This window comes from Leptosomus discolor, chromosome 14 (genome assembly GCF_034619465.1).
Source record: "Leptosomus discolor isolate bLepDis1 chromosome 14, bLepDis1.hap2, whole genome shotgun sequence".
Lineage (NCBI taxonomy): Eukaryota > Metazoa > Chordata > Aves > Leptosomiformes > Leptosomidae > Leptosomus > Leptosomus discolor.
In genome coordinates this window covers 18,490,794-18,503,092 of record NC_141404.1, presented here as the reverse complement: position 1 = coordinate 18,503,092, position 12,299 = coordinate 18,490,794, and the positions used below count along the sequence as shown (strand labels likewise).

At 52.6% G+C, this 12,299-nt stretch overlaps 1 protein-coding gene across 1 annotated transcript; it reads left to right on the top strand.

The window, feature by feature from the left end:
* Nucleotides 1-836: 836 nt before the first annotated feature.
* CLEC19A (C-type lectin domain containing 19A) lies at nt 837-9,074 on the top strand. Its single transcript, XM_086472849.1, has 5 exons — nt 837-927; nt 6,660-6,825; nt 7,335-7,428; nt 8,199-8,331; nt 8,995-9,074. The coding sequence occupies exons 1-5, from the start codon at nt 837-839 to the stop codon at nt 9,072-9,074; spliced, it is 564 nt and encodes a 187-aa protein (XP_086328975.1).
* The last annotated feature ends 3,225 nt before the right edge of the window (nt 9,075-12,299 follow it).

The following is a 12,299-nucleotide window of genomic DNA, read 5'->3' as shown; positions in this document are numbered from 1 at the left end:
TGCTGATTTAAGGCATAAATTGGAAATGGAGCAGGACCACAAAATTTCATAGTATTTGTGCCTATACTGTTTCCTTTACCAGTGCAACAGCTAGACAAGGACTTTATATGATATTTTTAAAAATCTGAAGTCTATTTCCAAAAAAAAGTCTTGACTACAGAAAGGAGACGTCCTAGATAATATTGACTCTTAGTAGTATTGTCTGCTGCTTGATGCTAAGGGTTTTCTGCTCTTAGAGGACTACGTGGACCAGGCACAGACCTGGCAGATGGGCATAGTGTGAGTTCCTGAAAGAGCCCTGGACACGCCGGCACAGCTGGTGGTTCCCTCTTCCAGGCTGGTTTAGTGTGCCAAAGGCATCGCCTTTCCCTGGTGTAAAAGAAAAAAAAAAGTAGAGGCAAGCACAAAACGGGGCAGCGATGGGCTAAACCCCAGCACTACAGGCTGCCCAAAGCCTGCACAAGGCAGCGCTCCCCTGCCGCCCTGGGCACCCTCCACCTGCCTCCCCGGGGCGGCAGGTGAGGGGTTTCCCTGCTCGCCCGGAGGCTCCGGCGTGTGGCAAAGGCTCTGCGGGAGGAGACTGGCGCCCCCGAGCCGGGCCGCGGGTCCCTCGGGGCGGGATGCGCTGAGCGCGCCCGGGCTCGGCCAGCAGCGGGTGGGGGGGCGTGTGTCGCCGGGAGAGCCGCGGCTTTTGGGGGAGGGAGCAGCTCAGCGCCTATATCCACCTCCGCGCCGGCAGCCTCCCTGGCACAGCCGGGCGGTGCCGGGCCGAGCGGCGACCCCTGCAGCCGGCTGCCCGCGGGGCTGGGCGAGCGGCCCGGCCTCCCTGCGCGGCCATGGGCCCCGCGTGGGGCCTGTGCGCCCTCCTCTCCGCGGCGCTGCTGGCCGCCCGGGCCTTCCCCCAGACGAACATAAAGATCAGCCAAGGTGAGCGCGAAGCGGGCGGTGGCGGCGGCTTGCGGCAAAGGTAACCCTGGCCGCCGGCGGCCCGAGCAGGGGGAGGAGGGGGCGTGCCTCCGGCCGGGCCAGCAGCTTTCCCGTTCCCCGGCTGCTCCAGGGATCCCTGGAAACCAACTGTCTTCTTCCTTCCTTCCGTGGAAATCAACTGTCTTCTTCCTCCCTTCCCTGGAGACCAACTTTCTCCTTCGCCGGGGGGACGTGCCGAGAGCAGCCCCGCTCGCTCTCTGCCGGGATGCTGAAGCTGTCCCCGGGCCGGCGGTGCGAGGCTGCGCTTTGGTCCTCAACGGCGCGTCTTGCCTGGCACGGGTGGGCCAGGACGGGGCGCGGGTGGGCCGTCACGGAGCGCCGGGAAGCCGTCACGGAGGGCGTTGAGCCGGCGCGGGGCGCGGGGCCGGCGTGGAGGGTGGGGGCCACGGGCGGAAATTACCGCCCAAGGGACAGGCGTGAGCGGTGCGGGCCTGTAGCTACACAGCCCGGCAGGACAGGCTGGGGTGGCACCGTGGCTCCCCGTTTGTTTATTCACACTTACTGCGTGTGAAAAGTAGCCACAAGTATGTGACACTCCGTTATTCTCCTTTTTCGTTTGCTGAGCTGTTGGTGACGGTGAGCGCTATATGTCACTTCAAACTTTTTCACGGGGCTGGTGCAAGCGAGAACTGCTGCTCCGCATTTGTTCGCACCCTGTTAGATTTGTACGGGAACGTGAGCAGAAAGGGACTGCTTAAGTGCTGCTCAGTGAGTTCATGAGGAAAACTATCGATACGAGCCCAGCTTTCTTGCCAGTCACCTAATCCGTGGAAGTTTTGCCAAAACTAATTAAGGAGAAAAGAAGAATCTGCAAGATAACTCCTATCTGTTAGTGCTGGCTGCAGGAGGGCTGCTGCTAAGCATCTACCCTAGCCGCATGACTCCAAACATACCTGGCAGAAGATTGGAAGCTGTAAAACCAGCTTGGTTTCATTAGAGGATTTTAAAAAGGAAAGGTCTCTGTGTGAAAGGATGTTGCTTCCAATGTGTTTCAACTGGTGTTTAATATTTTTCTCGGAAATCTGTAACACGTGACTTAAAAAACACTCCAGAGCGTGTAAAATATTGCCCAGTTATTAAATGAGCTTCACGTCCATCAGTGGATACCATCCCCTCCAGCTCCACTTATTCCTCAGACACATGGAGACAAAAACCCCTCCCCGATCTGCTTGTTTTGAAGGTAGACACTAAGCATGAGACTTTTTCGTCTGTTAATGAAAGCTAAATATTGCAGCTAACCTGAAGGTGGGATTGTGTGCCCGTAACTACTATAGTGTCAGGGCTTAAGGCATGCTGCTAAAGCCACGGGTGACCTGAGGCATCCCAGCATCACACAATAGCACTGTCTTAGTCCCTGCCACGCACTCCTGCCCACCAACCCCCTGTTTTAATGCTTATTCTGTGGGTTTATTCAAGAAAGAGGATGTGGGCTGGTGGATGTGTCGAGGCTGGGGTGGGATGAAGGTCTGGCTCAGCTGGCACTTTGAACCCCCCAGCCTTGCCACAGGCTGCTTCTGCCAAAGCTGTCCGGGGGGGGGTGTGTGTGTGTTCCTGGGGCTCCCCTGTCCCAGCCCTGTTGTCTCACCCGTCCCCTGTAACTGCCCACTGCTGCAGCAGTGCCAACACAGGGTAAAGCCATGCCGCTGGCCCTCCCCGTGGTCCTGAGCTGGTGTTGGCGAGCACCAGGATGCTCATCCTGAGCTCCAGCTCCAACTGCCAGCTGGGGAGCACTCCCCATACCTCACTCTTGGCATCACAGCCCTTGGGTACCAGCAGAGGGGCTCTGAGGACAGCTCTGCCCTGGGAAGGACCCAGCCTTCCATGCGACAGGGATCTCCTCAGCTCTTCTCCATTGGCATTAACTTCAGACACCTCTTGGGTGTTGATAGACACCCTCTAAACCAGCTGCTTGCCAAGACCTGAAGAGGTCCACTTGCTGTTTCAGGTCAGACGGCAGCATTAGCTTATGGATGTGCCCAGGGGGGTTGTTTCAAGACCATGCCTTTCAGTGAGGTGTCTCCTAACGTCTCTAAGCTTTTTGGTAAGTCATCTGCTGTTAGTGAAATGGAGCTCTTCAATGCTCTGCTGCAAGAAGAGTATCTGCTGCCAGCACTGACCTGATCAAATCTGCTGTCCAAAACCCTTTGATGGAGCTGCAGCCCCCCAGGAGTCTTCCTTGAACAGGCATCTCTTGCCAACCTTGTCCTAGCCCCCAACTTTGTATCTCAAATCTGCGGATCACTGGAGCTGAGGCAGCATTGCACCTTGGGACGAAGATATTCAGGAAAAAAACCTGTTCTTCACCAGCTGAGTCAGTGGGAGTCACGCAGTTGGTATTTTATTTTTTTCAGTAGCATCCTGGAATAAAAAAAAAAAACTTGTGAAACTGGCTGGGATTTTCTCAGTTAATTATTTCTAATTGGAAAGCACCCACTTGGGGAAGTGAAATTTTTTGGCAGAGCAGTGCCAGCTTCTGCAAGATTTTTGACAAGTGATTTTCCTGGTGTTTCTGCAGTGGGTCTTAGCTAGTAAATAAATAAAAAGGCTTTAGTTTTGTTGGCACTGACACAAATGTGGAGAGCACAAAACTCTTTTTTTCTGACTTCAAAATCCTTATTTTCCAGGTTTTCTGAGTTAGTAATAGCTATCTGATACGAATCTTATCCTGAACCAAGTCTGGACATCTATTTTCCTGGTGCTGTGTTAAAACATGGCCCTGACCTTAAAATTGCTGCACTGTAAATAAGCAAAGGGAGGAAGGATTCTTGCCATCATTTTTCACCAGGAATTTGGGGACAAGTGAATGAACTGACTTGGGATTGGCAGGAGCCCCTTCTCACAGGCAGTGGCTGTGCTGCGCCTGCCCTGTGCGGAGGAGCTGATGCTGCTGGAGGTGATGATGCTGGGGTGCTTAAAAGTGAGGATCTGGTCTAAATAGCCCCAAAATTCTTCCTCTGTCCCCTTTTAGATCAAAATACCGTCAGCAGCTGCTGGCTTGGGTTATGAGGTTTTCCTGCAGAGCCGTGAGTTGGCTCCTATACTCAGAACCACACACCACATTTCTTATGGCCTTTCTGCTAAAAATAACCCCCGAAGACCCCAGATAAAGCAGCACCCATAATTGTTCCTGCCTGTAAAACTGGGAGCAATACTTCTTCTCCAAAGGGACAGCCAACGCCTCTGATCCTGACCTAACAGAAAAGATGCTAATTAAACGCTGACCTCCCATATTTTCCTTTTTGGTATATTTAACCTTAAATTCCTTCAGGCACCTCTGGTTCACTGAAGCTCGTCAAATTAATGCTACCTAATGGGAAGCAGTATGGAATAACAAAGAAGGACTGTCTTCATCTCTGGCTTGGTTTTGGCTGCTCTGAGCAAAATGAGGGTGATTTTCCCAGGCAATCGGAGTTGCCGACGGACCCGGCTTGGAGCCATGGCACCAGGACGCCTGCTGCAATTAGCACTCAGGAGCGAAGGGCCCCGTTTGCCAGGGATACTGCTGGATTAAGCCCTGTGAATTTTGCCACTGTGCTGCTAGAGGTGAAGAGTTCGTCAAGGCGCTTCACAGCCTCTATAATAAAATCCCAGGTGCTGGGGCAGCTGGTGGTGCCTGTCTGCCGCAGACCCCCGGGGTGCCCTCGGCAGGATGGAGCAGCAACCCCGAGTCACTGTGAGCCAGACCCAGATCCCAGCCAAGTCCTGAAGGCAGGGGACATGCCTCATTTGTGACCTGGCAGGTAAACTGAAGCCTCGTCCTGTGGGTTTGACCCTCTGCCCTTGCTCTGCTTTGCTTTTGGTGGGGACAGGGACCCCTGGCCAGCATCACGGAGAGAGGAGGACTTGGTGCCCGGGAAATCACATCAGCTCTCGGCGTTCCTGGTCCTTCTGCTCTATTGCCACAATAGAATAATTTGCATTTCCTAGGGCAATTCTAAGGTTTTTCCCAACTCGAGGATGGCTAGCTGTGAATCAGAGAGCTGAACACTGCATTGCCACTGATCTGACTGCAGCTTGGCCACCCTCCCCTAAAGCTATTCTGCTCATTTCCGTTTCCAGCCCGGCGTGTGCCTTATCTTTTTTTTCCTCTGCAGCCCATAACTGCTGCCAGTGAGGATGGGAGAGCCCCTCAAGCCCCTCACTGCTCTCGGTGGGCTTGTTGCTTTGGGGTGCAGAGCTGCTCCCAGCCACGACTCCTCTGGGGGGAGTGGCCAGGGGTCCCAAAGTGGGGTGATGGGGTGACAGCCCTGTGGGGCTCAGGAGTTGGCTTGGCCTCTGCACCTTGCTTGGGAGGAAAAAAGGGCTCTTTGCATTTGTGGTTTGTCACCTGGGAGGGGGGGTGTGACAGGAGGAACCCCAAGGGCTGGCTGGTGGCTGTTTGTAAAATGCTCAAAGACCCCCATGTGGCAAATGCTGATAAAATAAGAAGTTATTGCCTGGAGCTGCCAGCACTGGTGCAGGGAAGGATTCGGCTCCACACAGCTGCTTTGTATTCACCTCATCTCTCCTTTTCCCCATGCTCATGCTCCCCTCACTGCTCCCACATCCCATGCTGATGCTGGCAGAGTTTTGCTCTCCCTGCCCTCAGGGAAAGCCATTCTCCCCCAGCCCCTCAGTACTGGAGGCCCTTAGCACCACCCTGACCTCTCTGGGCTTGAGCCTGTTACCTGCTTGGGTAGTTCCATGGCATCTGATGTCTGCTGCAACCCCCTGCTTCCCCCCCCATCCTGCTCACCTCCCCACTCGCTCTGACAGCAGCACTGACCCTGGGCCAGGACCCCATGGGGGTGCGGGAACTGGCTCTGGAGGAGCTGGCGATTGTCCAGGGCTCAAAAACCAGCAACTAAGAGAATTAAGCCTGTGTGCCACAAGATTTAGGGGTTACGTGCGTGTTAGGTGGTGTGTTGTGTGGTGCTGCATCCTCCCTGCACGCGATGGGGCGAGCGTGACATGGAGGCAGTCAGAGGGCTGTGCTAACACCACTGCAGTGTTTACACAGCGGCAACTGCAAAGGCTCCAGAAATGCATCCTGCCCCCAAAACGGCCTCTTTTGAGGTAACTTCCCTGCTGTGCTAAAAAGTGACAAGGGAGGAGGAGCAGCTCTGTGGGCCCCAGCTCTTATCTGGTGGTGGGAAGCAGATAGGCTGGCACCGCTCCTGGCGGCATGCATGCCTCGCCCGGCTATTTATGGGGCTGAAATCCAACATGTGCGTACGTGCACGGCCGTGTCCGGGCCTCGGGACACAGGGGACAGCGAGGGGGTTGGGTTTGGTTGGAGGGAGAAGGTGTGAGCTGGCCTTGCAGGAGGTGAGAGCAGGAGGGCAGAGTGCAGCCCCCGGCTGTCAGCTCCTGTCCCAGTACAGCAGCTTGGGTAGTGCCTGATAGAGGCGAGAAGAGCCCTTATCATGGTTTCCCCAGTAGCAAAAGTCAGTGCCTTTATTTTAAGCACCCTCTGACTGCCTAAAACAATGTTGAACGGGCTTGAAAAGTCCATCCTGATTTAGGCAGATGCTAACACCAAAAAGCTCATGGCTTTTGCACAATTTGGTTTGGGTTTTGCAAAATTTTGGCTTTTTTTCATGCATGCGTTTGGTGGTTTTTCACTGTCTGCTCGGCTGCCTGTCTGTGCTGCTTCACCCTCAGCTGCTGGATGTCCTCTGCTCTGCCCCCAGCCATGCCGGAGCCCGTCCACGCCTACTCCTGCCCGCTCTTCTGGACTGAGTATGAAGGCCATTGCTACCGGTACTTCCCCGTCAACAAAACCTGGGCTGAAGCTGACCTCTATTGTGCTGAGTTCTCCATTGGCATCAGATCAGCCAAGCTGGCCTCCATCCACAGGTGAGGAGTGCAGAAACTCATCATCCCACCCTGGCACAGCCTGGGGAAGAAGGAAAATGGGGATGAAGTCCCATTCCCACAGCACAACCTCTGTGGCAGCTGCAGGCTCACGTCCCAGCTGAGGCATCCCACTGCACCAGCCTGAGCATCCCTCTGCAGCAGCAACCGGGTCAAGTCTGATGCACTGGGCACATAAAGGCAATGTAAAAAAAATGCCTTTTCCTGGGCTGGGAAGAAAACTGAAGTAGTATTCCCTAAATTCCCCCAAAATGCATTTTTTACTCTTGGGGGGGTAGAAAACCAACATGATTACAGGGGCTTTCTCCCCACTTCCTCTCCCCCGGCTCTCACCCATGCTATGCACCTCTTGCACAGACCCAGCAAAGTGATCATCAGCAGTTAGGAGAGGGGGACCCATTTGGCCATGCCATAGGGACGTGCTTTGGGGCATGCCTGACCATTTGCCTGACATTACCCCTCAGCGGCTCTGTATTGCTCTGTTTTGCCAGCTGGGAAGAAAATGTCTTTGTGTACGACCTGGTGAACAGCCGCGTGCCGGGCATCCCCACTGACATCTGGACGGGGCTCAACGACCTGCGGCAGGTGAGAGCTCCCTGTCATTGTGTGGGAAATGGCTTTGAAAAATTCACTTCCCTGTGTTTCCCCCTGGAAAGCCACTTGGTTTTCTTCTTCGCTCCTTATAGCCCCATTAATTGGGTGGTGGCATAGGGTCTGTTGTGCAGTGCGTGGGGGAAGTTGTCATTTCATCCCCTCCAGTCTGCTTTTAAAAGAAAAGCATTACTAGAATTAATAGATTAATAATTACTAATTATTCACGTATTTTATTAATGGAGTAATAGAAAGAGTATTGTACCGGTGGTCCAAGAAGAGCAAATAAACTGAAAATGTTTCCAATGTAAAAAATCACTAAGTATCATTACTTTCTTGTGATACTCTTCAACTTTTCAAAGCTGACACATGTTGGAAATATATAATCTAATATGTAACAAAGAAAAGTCGAGACCATCAAGAGAACAGTCCCATGCCAGCAATTTTTTTATAGATATTGGGAAAGGAATGGAAAAGAAAAAGGAAAAAGAACACAGAATTGGGTGGGTGTGTCAAAAAATATATAGGTTTAATTTCTGGGCTTCCCCTGGTGTGAAAGCTGCAAATGCTGGGGCTTTCCAGGGTAAGTTTTCAGTTGTAAAACCCAGACGTGCTGTTCGGCCTTAGCTGAGCGGTGACAGTCTCTTCCTGCATCCCCAGTCTGTGTGGCACTGGGGATGGGGACGGGGCCTACCCGGGAGCAGGGCAGCCCCCTGCAAGCATGGCTCTGCAATTGTGGCTTTTCTCTGCTCACCCTGCGCCAGGAGGGTCACTTCGAGTGGACGGACGGCTCCTCCTATGACTACCACTACTGGGATGGCAGTCAGCCCGACGACGGGATCCACTCCATCCCAGAGGAAGAGGACTGTGTGCAGATCTGGTACAGGCACAGCAGCGGTGAGTGCCATGCCAGGTGTCGAGGGCACCTTAAGTCTTATTTTCTTGTCAGTAAATTCGATGCACACACACACACACACACACACGCACGCTTTCCCTCTGCTCACAGCTCGTCTCCCTCTCCCATAGCAGCAGCAGGAGGGGACCATCACCCACTTGGAAGAATTACTGAATTTAGCCAAGGGTCAAAGTTTCCGATTTCCCCTCCCACAGGCAGTTTGTGGAAACACCCTTCGGTTTGCCCGCTTTTCCCTCCCTCCCTCAGGCCAGGGGCATCTTGCTGAAGTGGGGCTAGGCCCTGTCTGTGCAAAAATCCCACTTCATGCCCTCATTTCCAGTGAGACCAGTCAGGTGTATCCGGACCTTGTGGACATGCCTAAATGCCCTGTCCCCATGCAACCTGGTGATATTTTGTGTGGTACAGGGCTGTGTTTGCAGCTGCCTCCCTGCTCCCACATTTGAGCTAGGGCCAGGTGTCCCCGCCAGCATCCCCAGGGTGGAGATGGGGGTGCTGGGAGGGGGCTTGGCTGGGAGCAGCCCAAATGGGAGGACATACAGGGAAAGCCTCCCACAATGGCAGGAGGTCCTAGTCCCAAGAGCAGTGCACAGTTACGTCCTCACACCTTTTATTGGCTAACACCTTGGTTTTTGGGGGGGATATAGCGCTGCGCTCCTGGAACGACAATTCCTGCGGCAGAGCCTTCCCTTTCGTCTGCAAGATCCCTTCGCTGGCCCTGGACTGAGGCTGCTGGTGCTGTCCGTGCCCCCTCATTTTGGGTCACCTCTCCAGCTGTGCTGGGAAAGAGCGGTCAGGATATGGCACGGGTGGCGAGAGCCATGGAGCTGCTCAGCATCCACAGCCAGACCCCGGCTGCAAAATCCCTCCTGGCAGTGCTGTGGGGATGAACTTGGCGCTCACCTTCCCCATGGGCAAACAGTGATGGGTGCTGTGTTAAACAGCGAAGGAGCCCCCAAGCCTGAGCCTGGCTTTGGGTTTCAAATCAACCATCACAGCATATTAAAGGAAACCCGGGGTTTTACCAATACACCAAACTGTTAGCACCAAAAAGTAGCCATTTGTAGGAAATGATTTTGCCCACTGATCTGTGAAGAGTGGAGGAAAAGTGTTATTTTCTGTTAAGTTATGCAAAATGCCTCTTGTGTGCATTATTTTTCTCTCCGCTAAAATAAAAGGCAAACAGCAGGTGGAGGCTTCTCTGTCTTTCTGGCGATCGAGCAGCAGCAACTCTCCGGGGACATGGGGTCTTGTGTGAAAGGAGCTGGTTTTACCCCAATGTGCTCTGTATTAAAAAGGTGTGTTCGGGAGGAAGCAGATACCTGGGAAAGTTTATTTTATTGACCTCAACTGGTTTTTGGGGTCCCCAGGGCAGCCTGTGTGCACACCCTGCCCTTTGCCCGGCCCCCATCAGCCACACCACATGGGGTGTGTGGGGCCACTCAGCAGCCCACACCTTCATGACATCCCTGCCCAGAGCAGGTGAGCAGGGTTTAGCCCTGGCTGTTTTGTGCTGACCAGATTACAAGGAAGGCAAGTGAAGGGCTGATGTGCGCCAGCTGAGGGTCAGCCCACCCTCACAAGCCTTTCCTGGGTGGGGAGAGCTCCCAGCTTTTGGTGCAACCCTGCCGCCGCTGGTGTCCTCCCATTCTTCACTGGCACCACAGAGGTACTTTTATCTTCCAGGTAAATAATTTTTGGGGAGGTGCATGTGGTTGTGGCAGCCCTAATGTGCTTGTTTGAGTTGCTCAGCGGGGAGATGGAACCCTCCTCCTCGCATGTGGGTGAATTTGCAGGGCTTGGGTGCAAGTGGGGCTGTGATGGTGCCAGGGCCCAAGGGAAGGGCAGCGCTGTCAAGGCAAAACCATGCTTCTCCTTCAGTGGATATGGCTGCAAGGGCACTACTGGACCTAGTCAAATGCCATAAATCCAGTGCTCCCTGGAGAGCCCCTGCGATATGACCTCCAGTCCCACACAGCCCCGTGGTATCCAGGTGGCTTTGTAAGAAGCCCCGTGCAGAGGGGCTGCCTCCTGCTCCGACCCCTTGGCTTCTCTTGGGAGTGACGTGTCCCTTTTGGCCCTGTGCCGGCAGAGCCCCAGGGTCTCACAGCACCAATGCAGCTGGGACAGCCCTGGGCTGCCCCATCTCAGCTGCTGCCTGCAAAGACAAGTAAAAGCATCCTCACAAAATTGTCTGGTCTCCCTTGATGTCACCATCTTAGAAACACAAAATTTCAAAACTAAGACTTTCCAGAGTGATTACACTGGCTACGATGAGGTAAATAACTGAAGCACCGCTGGGAGCTTGTAACCGCTTCCTCAGGTGTCAGCACGGCTTTCAGCTAAAATGCGTTTCACTTGGAGAGAAACTGCAAAGCTTGGTGGGGGTAATGGTGGTGTTGTAAGTGGAACGTGTGTTAGAGCAGGCTTCTAAAATAAGGAAATATTGTCATCCCTGATTATGTATTTATAGATATAAAAATATTTTTGTATTTAAAAATAGATAAATGGATAATACATATAAATAAAACTACATATATTTTAAAATGGATTTTATATATATACACACACATACTATCCATATGTTTATATGGAAAGTAAGCAGTTCGCATAGTTTTCAGTCCTGGGCAGGAGACAGCATTGAATGTGGTTTCTGGAGGCTTTTGAAATTATGTATAGATGGTAACAGTACGTAAAGAAACGAGTTGGAAAAAAAAAAAACAACAAAACAAACCCAAAACCATTCTTGGATGCAACAAGCAAAACAATGTTGAAGTGTAGGATCTGATCTGTGGAACCATTTTGATCGCTGCCCTAGAGGTCACCCATGGAGGGGTCCTGTGCCCGCTGCCAGCCCGAGAACAGCAGGGTCAGGCATCCATGTGGCACGGGACACATGTCTGACCCACCTGGTTCCGAGAGCTTGTCCCGGCTGGGGCTCGGTACACCTCGAGCCAGAAAACTCTCTTTTTTCCCTGCAAATGTCATGAGGTGTTTCAAAAGAAAGGTTAGAACCTCTCCTTGGGAAAGCGTTTGAAGACTTGGACCCTACTGTGCCTAAAAATATTGCTGATGGGGAAACCTATGAAAGCTGTCGGCTACAATTAACATCTTCATTTCCAGGTAAAAAGAACTGAATATGCGTGACCTGAAAGTCAGGACCAAAGTTAATAGGGGCTTTGTTTTGCAACCCTCTGGCTTTCTCCACAGGCTCCAGGGTCCTAACTCAAAAAACAACCCTCTCTCCTTGCTAGTGTCTTCTGTTTCACAGTAATCAAATAAAATTCAGAAAACAACAAGAGTTTTCACCTCCTTAATGAGCTTCTAGTGGATCTGGCTAGGTCAGTGCTCGATGAAAGACGGGACGTGCCCTTTCCCTCTGCATGGATTGTCCCACGCTTTGGGTGGCCAGGAGGAGCTCCAGCTCTTCAGGCTGTACTTTTTTATTTTATTTTTTCTGTACTCCTTGTCCCTAATCCCGAACTCCTCTATTATCTTGAATTTCCCTGTCCTGGCTTGCCATACGGTGGGAAACCTGGCAGGGGCAGGACTCTCCCACACCACTGCTGCACATGAGTTGCAAACGACTGATGCCTGAGGGTCTTTTTACGTTGCTGAGTTTTTTAGGAGCTGAACATCCTCCTTTGTAATGCAGGAAAGCCAGGGTAAGTGGGAGCAGTGTGTGATGTAGCTTGGGAGTGAACAAAAATAATTGTCTCTTGGCGACAAATGCCTTCACCCTCCTATACCCCATTTCTTGGTCTGTAGAGATAATATTGCCCCCAGCCCTGGGCAGAAAGTGGCAGGCGGGAGATATGGGCCTGCCTACACCATTTGCCTTTTGATTCCTTTTTTTTTTCCCTACTATTATTACTCTTTGTTTCCTGAAACGGCTGGACGTCCAGGGATGGGAGCTGCAAAGACAAGAGCTGTGCTGTCAGCAGTTTACCGG

What these genes read in the sequence shown, in the direction of transcription:
- CLEC19A (XM_086472849.1), top strand. Translation starts at nt 837, where the DNA reads ATGGGCCCCGCGTGGGGCCTGTGCGCCCTCCTCTCCGCGGCGCTGCTG. An exon ending in GAACATAAAGATCAGCCAAG is followed by an intron (nt 928 to 6,659) that starts GTGAGCGCGAAG and finishes CTCTGCCCCCAG; the next exon opens with CCATGCCGGAGCCCGTCCAC. An exon ending in CTGGTACAGGCACAGCAGCG is followed by an intron (nt 8,332 to 8,994) that starts GTGAGTGCCATG and finishes GGGGGGATATAG; the next exon opens with CGCTGCGCTCCTGGAACGAC.